This window comes from Eptesicus fuscus, chromosome 17, assembly GCF_027574615.1.
Source record: "Eptesicus fuscus isolate TK198812 chromosome 17, DD_ASM_mEF_20220401, whole genome shotgun sequence".
NCBI lineage: Eukaryota > Metazoa > Chordata > Mammalia > Chiroptera > Vespertilionidae > Eptesicus > Eptesicus fuscus.
In genome coordinates, this window is record NC_072489.1 from 59,209,829 (window position 1) to 59,223,576 (window position 13,748).

At 60.3% G+C, this 13,748-nt stretch overlaps 1 protein-coding gene across 1 annotated transcript in view; it reads left to right on the forward strand.

Moving 5' to 3' along the window:
• The first annotated feature begins 3,914 nt into the window (after window positions 1-3,914).
• ADAM12 (ADAM metallopeptidase domain 12) overlaps window positions 3,915-13,748 on the forward strand; it is a 176,534-nt gene continuing 166,700 nt past the window's right edge. The window contains 3 exon segments of the mRNA XM_054728809.1: window positions 3,915-4,084; window positions 7,376-7,449; window positions 7,452-7,628. Coding sequence (XP_054584784.1) covers window positions 3,915-4,084; window positions 7,376-7,449; window positions 7,452-7,628 — 421 coding nt within the window.

The following is a 13,748-nucleotide window of genomic DNA, read 5'->3' on the forward strand; positions in this document are numbered from 1 at the left end:
ACTGGCTTCTGTCCATGCCTCGGGGCAGAAGTGGCCAGCTTTTGTGTTTGTGTGTGTGTTTTTAATATGTTTGTATTGGTTTCAGAGAGGAAGGGAGAGGGAGAGGGAGATAGAAGCATCCATGATGAGAGAGAACCATGGATCGGCCGCCTCCTGCACGCCCCGCACTGGGCATCGAGCCCACAACCCGGGCCTGTGCCCTGACCGGGAATCTAACGGTGGCCTCCTGGCTCACAGGTCGGCGCTCACCACTGAACCACGCGGCCAAGTGGCCGGTTTTGAATCCCAAAGCCCTGCTTGTGGGTAATGCGTCTGGTAGCCCCGAGCAGTGCACTTGGACGTGGACTCTGTGTTACGTCACCCGCCCCTGAGGGGCGCTGCGGCTCCCTCGCTGCTGGACAGGAGCCTGGGAGGCTGGGCCGCCGGGACGCTGCCGCCTCTATGACCGGCTCCTCCCTAGCGGCACCCGCTTCCTCTCCTCTGTGGGCCGGGTTCCCACAGGGCACGCGAGGCTGTCTGCAGCCCCCACCCCGCACTCCCCACTGTGAGACAGCGTTTCCTGGTGGAGCAGGATTTGCGTTTCCCAAGACCAGAGCTTGAAGGGTTCCCTGGCCGCTACCAGGGGGAAGCGGCTCCCTAATGGGCGGGATTATCGTTTTTTAAAAACCGTCACATTAGGTTTGGGGACCTCGGCTGTTCCGTGTGGCGCTCCGAGCTCCTGCCGACACGTTCTGGTTTCAGACTGTTCTGACTCATGCTCTTGTCTGCTTTTTCCAGGGCTGCCCTCTCCCGTAACCACCGTCTCCGGCCATTGTCTGAGTGACACCACCAAGGCCGTCGGCGGCTGTTTGGAGCTTTAAAAGAGGCTCGTTTTGCTCTTACTACGTTCAAAACGAAGAGCAGACGCAGCAGGCTCCGTTGAAACCCTGAGACTTTGGAAAACGAAACAATGAACCGGGACAGATGGGTCGCTCCGCGGAAGTCTGTCCTGACAGACGTGCGAGGGCCACGGGCCTTCGCGGGGAGGAAGCCTCAGGGACGTCCCTGGGAGAAAGACTCGGGAAAGTCACAGACATGTCCCTCCCGGGACCCCCTTCCCCGGGTCACCGAGGGCACGGGGGCTGGAACCTGGACGGCAGGCTGTGGAGAGAGGAGGCGTGTTACCGACCCCGGGGCACATGGGCACACGTGTACCGCTTATCCAGTCCACGGGAAGCTGTGGTCCACTCTGCCAGGCTGCGGGGGAGGCGGGGCCTGTTAGACACACAGCGAGCCAGTCAAGGGGCCGACCTCCAGGGGGCGCTCTGGCTGATAAGGCAGACAGACTGCCACCGCGGTCACTACAGGGCAAGTGGTCAGCACGGGAGAAGAGGCCGCCTCCATTTGCCACAGACGGAGGGCAGACCGCCGAGGACGGGGCCGCTGGCAGGGAGGGGAGGAGTGCGTCCTGACGCCGGGAGACGCATTCGGAAAACCAGGACGTGCTAAGCACTTTCTTTTTTTTCCTTTTTTAAAATATATTTTTATTGATGTCAGAGAGGAAGGGAGAGGGAGGGAGAGATAGAAACATCCTTGATGAGAGAGAATCATGGATCGGCTGCCTCCTGCACACCCCACACTGGAGATCCAGCCCACAACCCTAGCACGGGCCCTGACCCAGAATCGAACCATCACCTCCTGGTTCCTAGGTCGACGCTCAACCCCAGAGCCACGCCGGCCGGACAGAAGCACTTTCCGTGGAGTGTCCCATGTGGCCGAAGGATGGGCTGTGTACTGAGGGTGAGAGAGATGAGGCTAGCAGCGCGGGCTGTGGTCAAACCCCCAGAGGAGCCAGAAGTCCCGGTGCAGAGGGACCCACCGCCAAGAAACCATATGCCCCTGCGGAGACGTGTCTCTAACAGAAGGCAGCGAGGCCCAGGCAGCGTGGTCCGACTTCCGTTCTTAAAGGGCCCTGCAGGGGCAGGGACGGTCATGGGGAGGCACCTGGTCCCCAGCCCTGGGACTGGGTGGGGGGGAGGGGACAGGCTGGGGGTGGGATGGACAGGCCCTGATGACTAATGAGAAGGGCACGGCGGAGGGAGAGGGAAGGAAGGGGTCAGCCATGACTCACGTTCGGGGCACGCGTCATCGGGGAGGAATGAAACGGAGGGTCCTGGGGTCAGACAGGCCAGGTCCCGGCCGGCTGCACCGCCTCCAGCTTTGCATCGGTGGGCGGGTCACCCAGAGCCTTTGTTCCCGCCTCCGGGAGAGTCGTGGGCAGGCCTGGGTGGGGGTGATGGGGGCCTGGGCAGGGCAGCCGCAGCCGGCGGGCTGGTAGGATGGGTTTAGGGGTTCTCTCTGCCACAGGGCCAGGGTGGTGAGAACAGAGCTGTGGCCTGTCCCTCACCTCCAGCCCAGGCCACGGGGGCAGCTCTGGGAAGGCTCGGTCAACTTCTTTACTCTTAGACGCGCCCAGGGCAGGGAAAGCGAGGAAGTCACCGGCGAGAACAGCGCAGGAACAGCGGGGGCAGGGTGCTGGCGGTGTCCCCCGACAGGGGCTGGCGGGTTGAAGGCAGGGGCGCTGCTGCCTGCCGGGTCGGTCAGGATGTGGTGATGATGACAAAGGCCAGATGCGTGGAAACTGCTACACATTCAGCGAGATCAGAGCCCCGACCAGCGCGCAGGGCAGGGCCCCAGGCCCCGGGAGGCTGAGCTGGCTCTTCTGCCTGACCCATCCGGCCGCTGGGAGGAAGGGGCCGGCCTCAAAGGCCCCCCCAGGATGCAGAGCCCAGAAACCCAGGCGGTGGGGGCCCCTGACATCCCGGAAGTGGGTTCAAACAAGGACGTGGAGGAAAAGGCTGCCTGTGCCCCAGGCCAGGCGGAGGCACGCCCAGCAGATCCCCCGCCCCCTCCCCCCAGCACCACCCAGAGCCGCGCCCTCCCCCGCACCCCCTCCCCAGTAGGAACCAGCCCAGCCTCTGAGGTGGAGTTAGAGGCCTTTGGGAGGGGGGGGTGGAGGGGGGGACTCACCGCCTAGACCAGCCTCTGCTTCCCAGGGCCTCGGGCAGGCCCCTCCCCAGCTCCCAGCTCTGTGATTGAGGAGAAAGCGACACTGGGCAGGCCCCAAAGGGGCACACCCCTGACTAAAGAGTGGGAATGGGACCCCGGGGCGGGTGAGAGAAGTGGGGGGTTTGCCTAAAGCGGTGACAGAAACGGGGCTGTGCTACAGCACACGAGGCCGGTGGCCAGTTGTTTGCAGTTTCAAGAGCACAGAATGGCCCGGCCGGCGGGGCTCAGTGGCTGAGCTTGACCTCTGAACCAGGAGGTTGCCGTTCGATCCCGGTCAGGAGACATGCCTGGATTTCGGGCTCGACCCCCAGGGTGGGGTGTGCAGGAGGCAGACTCTCTCTCATCATTGACGTTTCTTTTCTCTCTCCCTTCCTCTTGAAATCCATGGAAATACATGTTTAAAAATGGGCTCTTTTTTTGGAGGGGGCGGGTAGTGAGTTCCATCACAGTAGATTTACAGAAGGACGAGTTGGGCGGCCAATGGCAGGTGACACAGATGAGGATAGAGGGGGGAGAGCCGGCCGGAGTGACCTTTCTATCTCTTCTGACCCAGGACACCCAGGAGCCCCTCAGCCTCCCGAGATGTTTCTTTCTTAGGGTTTGGGCGGCTCCTTGCGTACCGATTCTGCGCAGGAATGGACGGGTCAGAGCCGAGAGGGGGTGCTCTGGCCAGAGGAGGCCCCCTGCGAGCAGGCTTCCGAGGAGGGGGCCATGGACTGCTGATGTGAGGAGAGGCAGGGGAAGAGAAGTGGACCCCATGTTACTGCGGCTGAGAGGGTGGTGAGTTTCAGTCTCCCCGAGAGAAGAAAAGAGAAAGATTTCCAAGAACCATAATCGGGTGTGGGGGCGGGAGGGGGGGGGGGGGCATGGCGTGTTTGTCTTGCAGCAAGCGGGTGCTGTGCCCGGACGGAGGAGGCCGCCCTGTGAGCTGCGTCGGAAGGAGGCCGGCCCCTTGCTGGCGCAGGGTCAGGCGGCTGCCCGGGACCCTGGCCCGGGGAAGGCTGCCCCCACACTTCATCCGCTTGTCCTCCAGCGGGTGAGCTCAACGTCCCTCGGGTAAGAAAGGAGCGCCCTGTTCGTAGTGAGGGCCCAGAATAGCACACAGGAAGCGGAGCTGCGGAGGGGCAGGAAGGACCACGGGCCATCCATCTGCAGCCGGAACAGCAGCCCTGGCCTCTGACCCCGCCACGACCTCACAATCCAGTGTTGAACGCCGGGGGGGCCCCGCTTCCTGTGGACGAGCAGGCAGAGCTCCCACCCCGAGGCCGGCCGCAGGGCCAGGCCCGCTCTCTGCCTCGTGGCTGTGTCTGCCCCGAGAAGTCGTCCGGAATGGAGGGTCGGCCCAGGCGGCCTCCTCACGGAGGTGGCGGGTTAGAAGCGGAGAAATCGAGGCTCGTAGCGAGGAGCTCCTGTCCTCTCTTTCTTTTCCCCTCCCTGCACCGGCTGTTTTGTTTCATTTGGTCAAAAACAGCCCAGGATCGTCTTGGGACACAGTTAGCCCTTTGGAGAGAACTTTGCAACTACCGAGTTTAAGGAAAAAAAAAAAAAAAAAGGACTTCTGCGTCAAGAGCAGTAGCTACATATTAAAAGAGAAATGGATGAAGGCCCGGCCCAGGGCGGAGCATCTGCGAGCTCCGTTCTAAAGGCACCGTGTGACCAGCCGCAGTGATCCGGGCGGCCCGGGGCCGCGCTCACCTGAAGCAGGCCTGTCCCACGGGCCTCGAAGGAAACCATTTCTAATTCTCCTGCCCGTGGTTTCTGAAAGTTGTGAAACGAAAGTGTCAGCACCACCCGAGTCCTTGCTAAAGCGCCTTCCCTGACCTTCCGAGAAGGACCTGCGGAGCCAACGCCAGGGGGTTGCCTTCTTAACCAACAGGTGGCCCGGGAGGCACGGCCTCCGCTCGCCGAGGCCCGCTGGCCCCGGGAGGTCTGTGTTTCACGGGATCCGTGCTGACCCCGCAGCTTGAAGTCAGAGCTACAGACACAGGCCGTGGGGCAAGCATCCGGCGTGGGTGCTGACTCGCTCTTTAGCCCGTGACCCCAGGAAAGCGACGTAGCCCTGCGCCCTGCACTTTCCGCATCCACCCCTTTCCTCGTCCGTCCCTGGCGTCCGGACTCTCAGTGAAATCCTGCACGGGAAGCACTTCAGCACGATACGCTGATTTGGGGGAGAATGCAATAAATAATGTCCTAGTTAACAATCCAGTTATGGTTAAATAGGTTAGGTAACCAGCTCAGACAGCTCAGTAGTCATGGTTTCTCAGTCTGTCCTTGGAAGGCGAGAGGCATTTCTCAGGAGTTTGCTCTCCCCGGCCCCTAACTCCGTGTTGCTGATTGCTGCTGGAGCGAGTGGGTGAACGAAGAGAGGACCCCACAGAGCGGGCTGGATTCCCCTGGGCCGCCTCCGGTGGAGTGTCCAGATGCCCTGGCCCTGCCAGGGGGACCCTTGGACCAGTGCCTATGCCTTTAAAAATAATATTTTTTTAATATTTTAAATATATTTTTTATTGATTTCAGAGAGGAAGGGAGAGGGAGAGAAATACAGACACATCAAGGATGAGAGAGAATCATCAGTCGGCTGCCTCCTGCCCGCCCTCTTCTGGGGATGGAGCCTGCAACCTGGGCATGTGCTCTGACCGGGAATCGAACCCTGACCTCCTAGTTCCGTGGTCAGCAAACTGTGGCTCGCGAGCCACATGCGGCTCTTTGGCCCCTTGAGTGTGGCTCTTCCACAAAATACCACGGCCTGGGAGAGTCTATGTTGAAGAAGTGGCGTTAGAAGAAGTTTAAGTTTAAAAAATGTGGCTCTCCAAAGAAATGTCAATCGTTGTACTGTGGATGTTTGGCTCTGCTGACTAATGAGTTTGCCGACCACTGGGCTAGTTCATAGGTCAAGCTCAACCACTGAAGCATGGGGGCTGCTGTGGCTCTTTATAAAAGGCTTGCTCTTTGTTGAGGGGTTTGCCCTGGTCCTTGGGAACACTGGGGACATCCGGGGGTGGGAAGGAGATGGGGAGAACAGCTCCATTCTGGGAGGAAGAGGTGCTGAGAAGGAATGTCCTCCATGTTGGCCACCTGCCTCTGAGAACGAGGCGCGGGTCACGGACAGGCTGGCCCAGGTGGTTCCCCTGCGGGCTCCACAGCGGGATCACCTGCGTCTTTGAGGACTCTTGGGGCGTGGCCCCTCTTAGGAGAGTCTGAGTTTAATGATCTGGGTGGGGAGGGGTGGGGTGGGGGTAGCATTAGCTCCTTAACCCTTTGGGTTCTAAGGAGTCACAAGGGAGGGAATCAGCAGAGCCCACAAGGTGGGTGACAGCGTCCCGGATACGCCCAGCTGCTTTCGTCTGAGGCCCCCTTCCCTGCTGCTCTCCGGGGCCCCAAGGCCAAGTCCATTTGAAAAGCTGACCCTGAGCCGGGCTCGCAGGCGGAAGAGGAGGAGACCACCAAGAACTGGGATGGGAAGGCCAGGCCCTCCACTCACTCACTGGTGTCCCCAAACACTCCCCGTGAGAGTCTCATTCCAAAGGCGTGAGCTTGTGCCTGGACCTGTCTTTTTAAGTCAAACCCAGATACTTTCTCAGGATCAGGGAAGTTTGAAACATCGCCGCCTCCGCGGATCCTTTTCTGGGCCCGGGCCATAGAAAAGAAACGTGAGTCCCTGGTACCGACGTCAAATCTGCGGCCGCACCTCGAAAGCTGGATGCCCGGCGCCGCGCCTGCAAGTCCAGGTTTAGTGCTCAGGCCCCAGACGTGCATCTGGGGGCTTCGGGGCCCGTCGGGGACCCCCGCCGGCTGGGGACCGCCTTTCAGAGCTGCTACCTGAGTTCCGCGAGTCCCCGGCGAGCCGGCAGCGAGCAGCCGAGTCATCCTTTCCAGCCTCGGCTGGAAAAGCTGGACGCGGCCGCCGCGTGTGCTTTCTTGGCAGCCGGGGCGCCCGGGGCCGCGGCCACATCATCCCGGGGCGGGGATGTGCGCTCGGGCCACGTCTGTGCCGCCCGGGCGCGCGGCGCGGGAGGCGCCCTGCCCCGGGCCGCCCCGGGGGTGGGCGAGCGCCGGCTGGGGGCGGGACCCTGGCCGGGACCCCGCGCGGTCTCTAGGACCCGCGGGACGCCGCCGGCGGGCGGGTGCGGGGGAGACCATAATTTGTTCCGTGGTAATGAGACGGGGCTGTTGGCCGTGGGTCCGTGTCACAGGCTCCCGCGCGCTCTCCCTCACGACCTTCCCGGGGCCGGGCCAGCCCGGGCCGCTCTCGGGTCCTGCAACGGTCAGCGGCTCGTGCCAGCGCCGCGCGCGCGCCCGGGGAACTTTTTTAAATCCGAAAGCCCAGACCGGCTCGTCTCCTCGGCGGCGCGGCGCTGCGCGGGGTTCGGAGCTGGCTCCCCCCAGAGGGAAAGCCCTCGGGTCCGCCGCCCGGGCCCCGCTCGCCGCCCGCGTGGCATGGTGCGCGCTCGCCACGGGGCACGGGGAGCCGCCGCGCGGAAGGCCGGCGACCATGGCAGCGCGCCCCCCGCCCGCGCCCCCCGCGCGCGCCCTGCTGCTCGCCCTGGCCGGGGCCCTGCTGGCGCCCCGCGCCGCCCGAGGTAAGTCGCCGAGCCGGGCGGCTCCCTGCCGGTCCCCGCTCTCCTCTCCGGCCGCCGCCTGGGGTCCTCCGCGGGCTGGGGACTCGCCCGGGGCACCTCGCGCGGCCCTGGCGGGTGGGGGCGCCGGGTGGGCGGGGCTGCCCAGCAAGGAGCGCACCGGGGCGCGCCGCTGAGCCCCGGGGGCTCTGGCTACAGGCGCGGAGGGGACCCCCACCCGAATCGCCACCCCCACCCCGCCCCGCCACCACCAGGTGCCAGTTCCCGGGAGGGGGAGGAGGAGTTGGCTGCAGCCCCAGCACGTAGCCCAGACGGCTCAGCAGGGCTGCGCCCCGTCCCTCCCTCTCGGTGTCGGAGGTCTGTGTCTTGACAGTTAGTTCCACGTGTCGCCAGGGACCATGCTCACGGGCCAGCGTACCCTGTCCCTGAGTGACACACCCCGACCCCCGGCTCTGGGTAGACTCTCCACAAGGCTCCCTCCCACCCTCCTCCCCACGGACAGGGGCGAGGCACTCCCTTCCCCGCAGGTGGGCCTGCTGAGTCCCAGGGCTTCTCCATTTTCTTAAGATTGACTCTTGTTTTCTGTAGTTTTCTTTTCCTCTCTTGTTCATTCCGGGTCGCTCCCAGCGGTCCGTGGTGGCCAACCTTGAGCAGAATTTTCCGCCTCCTGCCGCTTGGTCGGTTCCTGGGCGGCGGGGGATCCCTGAGGCCAGTGCTCGCTCGGAAGCCAAGTGTGGCGGCCACAGCTGTGTGACAGCCGCAGCCCCCAGCTCCTCCCCGAGGGCACCTGTGGGGCCTCCTGGCAGAAAGAGCACTCGCCCAGCAGGTGTCTTTGCACAGTTCCCAGCTTCCCCGTCGCAGCGCCGCCTCTCCGCCGCTAGAGGCGCTGTGGGCCCGCCAGGGGATGACCGGCTGTGCCCCCCTCCCCCAGCCACTTGGCACCCCAGGGTTCTGTGCACAGGCGGTTCTTCAACAACTGGCCTCCCTCACACCCGGTACCACTTTCTGGTACGTTTTACTCTGCAGCCGCCACCGCCCTCCACGCCCCACCGCACCCCCTGTAATGGGGCAAAACCCCAGCTCGCCCTAAAATCCACCCCAGAGCACCGGGAGGAGGGATGGTTAGGCTGCGGGAAGCCAGGGAGAAGCCAGGAGACAGCCGGGCAGGGACCCTGCGGACTGGTCAGATAGAGAACCCTGTGGCCGGCAGATGAAAACCAGGGGGCTCAGCAGTGTTCTGAAAGACTTTTGTACAAATTAGTCCCTTTGAGTGTTTCTTAAGAACCAGAGTGCGCCCGGGTGGCCTTCGGCTCGGCACGTGCTCTAAACGTGCAGAACGAAGTCCACTGAGCGCGGGTGAGAGTTTTTAGAGGAAAACGTTTACTCAGTCAAGCTGATACTGGGGAGGCGTTTCGGGGGGGGGGGGCGGGGGCTGTTGTTATGTTGTGACTGCAGCTTTGGGGGGAGCTTTTCCTTAGGAGAGGGGCGACTCAGGCAGAAAGCCAGCGGGACGGGCTTCCTGCGATGACCCGGGATTTTACGGTTTCTTTACCCGCCTTCTCAGTGTCCCGTCCTAAATCAATGGGCTCTCAATATCGAGTCTTAGATCCATCAGCGCCCCAGTTTAAACACCCAAATGGGCAGGGAAACATTTCTTTGTGTTGGCAAGAGAAAGGGAGGAACCCCTGTCTGTCAAAGACAGCGTCCATCCTGGGGTGTGACCCCCGGAGCCCCAGAGCCTTTGCCTGCTGGGTGCCTTTCAGTGGCCGTCAGCCCCAACAGGGTCCAAAACAGAGCCCTCGACCCCAAACCCTCTGCTTCTGAATTCCTCCTGCCCCAGGATTCCCATTCCGGGAACAACACCCTCTTGCCTTCTCCAGGTGCCTCATGGGAACGCCCAGAAAGGCACCCCTAAGTCGTCCCTTTCTCTCCATCAGCCACCAACCTCCAAGACACATTCCCATCTCCTTTCTCTCCTTTCTGCGGAAGCCTCTGACCCCCAGCATGGCAGCCCCTCCCCGGTCTGCTGCCTTCCCTGCCTGTCCCTGCACCGTGTGCTCTCCCCTCACCACAGCCAAAGTCGCCATCCTCAGCCATGAGCCGGACCATGCAGGCTTCCTGTTTAACTCCCCAGTGGCTCTCCGTGGCTTCCTGTTTAACTCCCCAGTGGCTCTCCGTGGCTTCCTGTTTAACTCCCCAGTGGCTCTCCGTGGCTTCCTGTTTAACTCCCCAGTGGCTCTCCGTGGCTTCCTGTTTAACTCCCCAGAGGCTCTCCGTGGCTTCCTGTTTCACTCCCCAGTGGCTCTCCGTGGCTTCCTGTTTAACTCCCCAGAGGCTCTCCGTGGCTTCCTGTTTAACTCCCCAGTGGCTCTCCGTGGCTTCCTGTTTCACTCCCCAGTGGCTCTCCGTGGCTTCCTGTTTAACTCCCCAGTGGCTCTCCGTGGCTTCCTGTTTAACTCCCCGGTGGCTCTCCGTGGCTTCCTGTTTAACTCCCCAGTGGCTCTCCGTGGCTTCTTTTGGGGGAAGAAAACCCAAACGTGTGGATGACCTAATCTCTGTCTTTCTCTCTGACCTCTTCCTCCCCGTTCCCGCTCGCTCTGCCCAGCCGCACTGGCGTCTCTTCCTTCCAGCCTTCCCAGAGAGCATCGCATCCTTTTCAAAAGCAGTCGTCACTGTTTGCACGGCGAGGGCCGCCCACACTGCTCACCGCGAGCCGCCCCGCGGTCTGTGATTCCGCTTCATTCCTCCGGCAGCCTTTTGTTTTTCCCGGAGTTCATGGTTGCTCTGGTCTTTAAATGTTTCGCTTTGTTTCTCACGCACGAACCTCTGTTTTCCCGCTCTCTGGGAACTGTCATAGTCCTCTGAGCGTTATCACACAGCTCAGATCGTCTGTCCGCTGTTTGTTTTCTGGTCTTCTCTCCTGGAGCCCTTTCTGAGCCTTCCAACACCTTTCAGGCGAGCAGGGAGCTGTGGCCTCTGCCTTCTTTCCAGGCCGCTGGCAACTCCTCCCGCACCCTTCCGGTGCTGTCCCACCTGTTCCGTGAGCACCATAGCTCTCTCTCTCTCTGTTTATTCCTGCTTTCTGCGCGTCACATTTTCTGGTAACTTCCCAAAGAAGGGTGTGTGGGAGGTAACTTTTTTTTTTCTTTTTTTTACAATTTGTTAGAACGTGTGCTTCACCTGCAAATAACCGGGAAGCTGACGACAGCAATGTCTCCTTTTCTTTTTCTTTACCTTTACCCGCCGCGCAGGTGGGACGTGAGCCGCGCGCGGTCAGTGATGCTGCGAGGGACCCAAGCGCGGACTTTTGTGTCTAGCTGCCAGGCGTCCATGTTGACCTTTGCCCTTATGCTTATGCCTCTCGGTCTCTCCACGGCTGCTGCGGCGCCTGGCGTTGTGTCTGCATTCCGGGAAGCAATAGGGCAGGAGAGGCAAAAGCAGAGCCAGCCAAATGCATTTTACCAGAAAAACATGACTATGTCTAGAAACTTCTGTAACGGATTATCTCTTGGCCACCCTGTGACACATGGGAAGACAGAGAAGGAAATATTTTTAGCTGTTGCAAATAAAACCGGGCCCAGTGAGGAGGGAAGACGGTTAGACTGTGTGTCTACACACAAACATGCTATATATTTCACCCTCGATTGCTAGTTTGTTTAGGTATAAAATTCCAAGGCGAAGCCATAGTTCCTCAGTATTTTATAAGACGTTCCTTCGTCTCTGTGCCCTTTGCTGCCCGAGACCCTATGGCCCTCTGTCGGTCTTTTTAGCATAGGTGGCCTGTTTTACTTTCTGGAAACTTCGGTCATCTTTTTATCCTAGTTTTGTGCATTTCCTCGTGACCTGCTTTAGCTAAGGTCTTGAGAGGAACGGTGCTGGAGGCTCTGTAGCCATTTCCGTCAGAAAGTCCACGCTGCAAAGTCCTCCTGTACGTGACGGTATGACATCACCGGTGGTGTCTCCTGCACCGCTTTTGCCCTGCGTTTTCCGAAACTGCTGTATGCGGCGCGTCCCAGCCTCCCGGCAGCACCCTCCCCTTCCTCCCCGAGTCCCATCCCTTTGCACGTGTGTCCCACGGGCTGGGACAGTTTTCTGTCAGCATCCAGCCCGGCCGTCCCAGTGACTTACGTCTGCTGCCAGACGTGACTTTCCGAGGGGGTTTCTTGTTCTAGGCCAGCGGTCGGCAAACTCATCAGCCAACAGAGCCCAATATCAAAAGGACAACGACTGACATTTCTTCGGAGAGCCACATTTTTTAAACTTAAACTTCTTCTAACGCCACTTCTTCAAAACAGACTCGCCCAGGCCGTGGTACTTTGCGGAAGAGCCACACTCAAGGGGCCAAAGAGCCGCATGTGGCTCGCGAGCCGCGGTTTGCCGACCACGGTTCTAGGCTGTTCCCTTTCTTAGTGTTCTGTTCGGTTTTTGATGATGAATGCCAGGTTTCTATGAGCTCTCGAGTGTATTTTTATTTTTTAAACATTTTTCTGCTCGGCGCATCCTCACGGCAGCGGCTCTTGCATTGGCGTGGACTCGGATTCTCTTCGTGCCTCCTTCCCGGCTGTGGTGTTCGGTGATGAGACGGCGAGGCGGTGGCGAGCCCGGTGCTCCTCACCCCGCGTGGGGCCGGCCCGGCTGCCCGTCATGTGCCCAGGCTCCTCCGCTTCCCCAGAGACGCCCGCAGCCTCCCCGGAGGCCTCCCGGGAGCGGAGCACGGCCGCAGGGTCCGCGTGGCCGGCTCCCTTTTAAGTGGACTTTGCTTTTTTTCTTTCAATTTAACTTTTTAATTAAATTCTTTTGTTTTCCATTTGGCCGCAGACGACCCCTCCCTCCCTCTCTGCTCTGCCGGGGTCTTGCGTACAGAGCGTGTGGGCCTCGCGTCTCTGGAGGACCCAGGTCCCGTCTGTGGGGCGGCGGGGCCGTCGCCGCGCTGTGCTGGCTTCGCAGGGACCCAGGGCTCTGTCTCCGGGGACGGGAACGCGGCTCGGCCCAGCTGCACGGCCTCAGGGGAGCCGCGCCTCCTGCTCTCAGGCCTCGCGTTCTGCTCGCCCATCGCACCGTGATGCTTCCCGCCTCCGGGTCGCGGCCTCCGGGTCTCTCCTCTGCTCACCTGCCTCCTCCACCTTCCGGAGCTTAGCTGCTTCCTCTGACCTGTCATCTTCTCATTCTTTGTTCTGTGTTATTATTATTATTTACTTGGGCAAATGCTTCTCTAAACACTTTAATATGGTTTTTTACTGATTTTAGAAAGAGAGGACAGGAGAGGGAGAGAGGGATAGAAACATTGCTGAGAGAGAAACATCCATCGGCTGCCTCCTGCATGCCCCCCTACTGGGGATCGAGCTCGCAACCTGGGCATGTGTCCTGACTGGGAATCAAACCGGTGACCTCTTGCTTCATGGGTCAACGTTCAACCACTGAGCCTCATGGGCTGGGCGATGGTGATGATGATGGTGATGATGGTGATGGTGATGGTGATGGTGATGGTGATGATGGTGATGATGATGGTGATGATGATGATGGTGGTGATGGTGATGGTGATGGTGATGGTGATGGTGGTGATGGTGATGATGGTGATGATGGTGATGGTGATGGTGATGATGATGGTGGTGATGGTGATGGTGATGGTGATGGTGATGATGGTGATGGTGATGGTGATGGTGGTGATGGTGATGGTGGTGATGGTGATGATGGTGATGATGGTGATGGTGATGATGATGATGGTGATGTTGATGGTGATGGTGATGGTGGTGATGGTGATGATGATGATGGTGATGGTGGTGATGTGATGATGGTGATGGTGATGATGGTGATGGTGATGATGACTGGCACCTGTGGGGGGCCTGCCTGCCTCCGGAAATCAGTCATGCTCGAGCACCGCACTCCACACACACGTTTTCTTTCCCTCCCTGGTCGTTTGGCTCTTTTCCTTCCTCCCTTGTGGAAACAAAAATTACATCCATTTTTCATGTTTTGAAACTTTCTTGTAAAGTTGTATAAATACTCCAAGTCATCATACACCTAATTAGATGGATGCCGCAGCTGTGGGAGCTGAGCGTTTTGTCAGGAATGTAGCTACAGCATCGGGAAGCACGTCCGCTCCTGGCGGACATGACGCTGTAA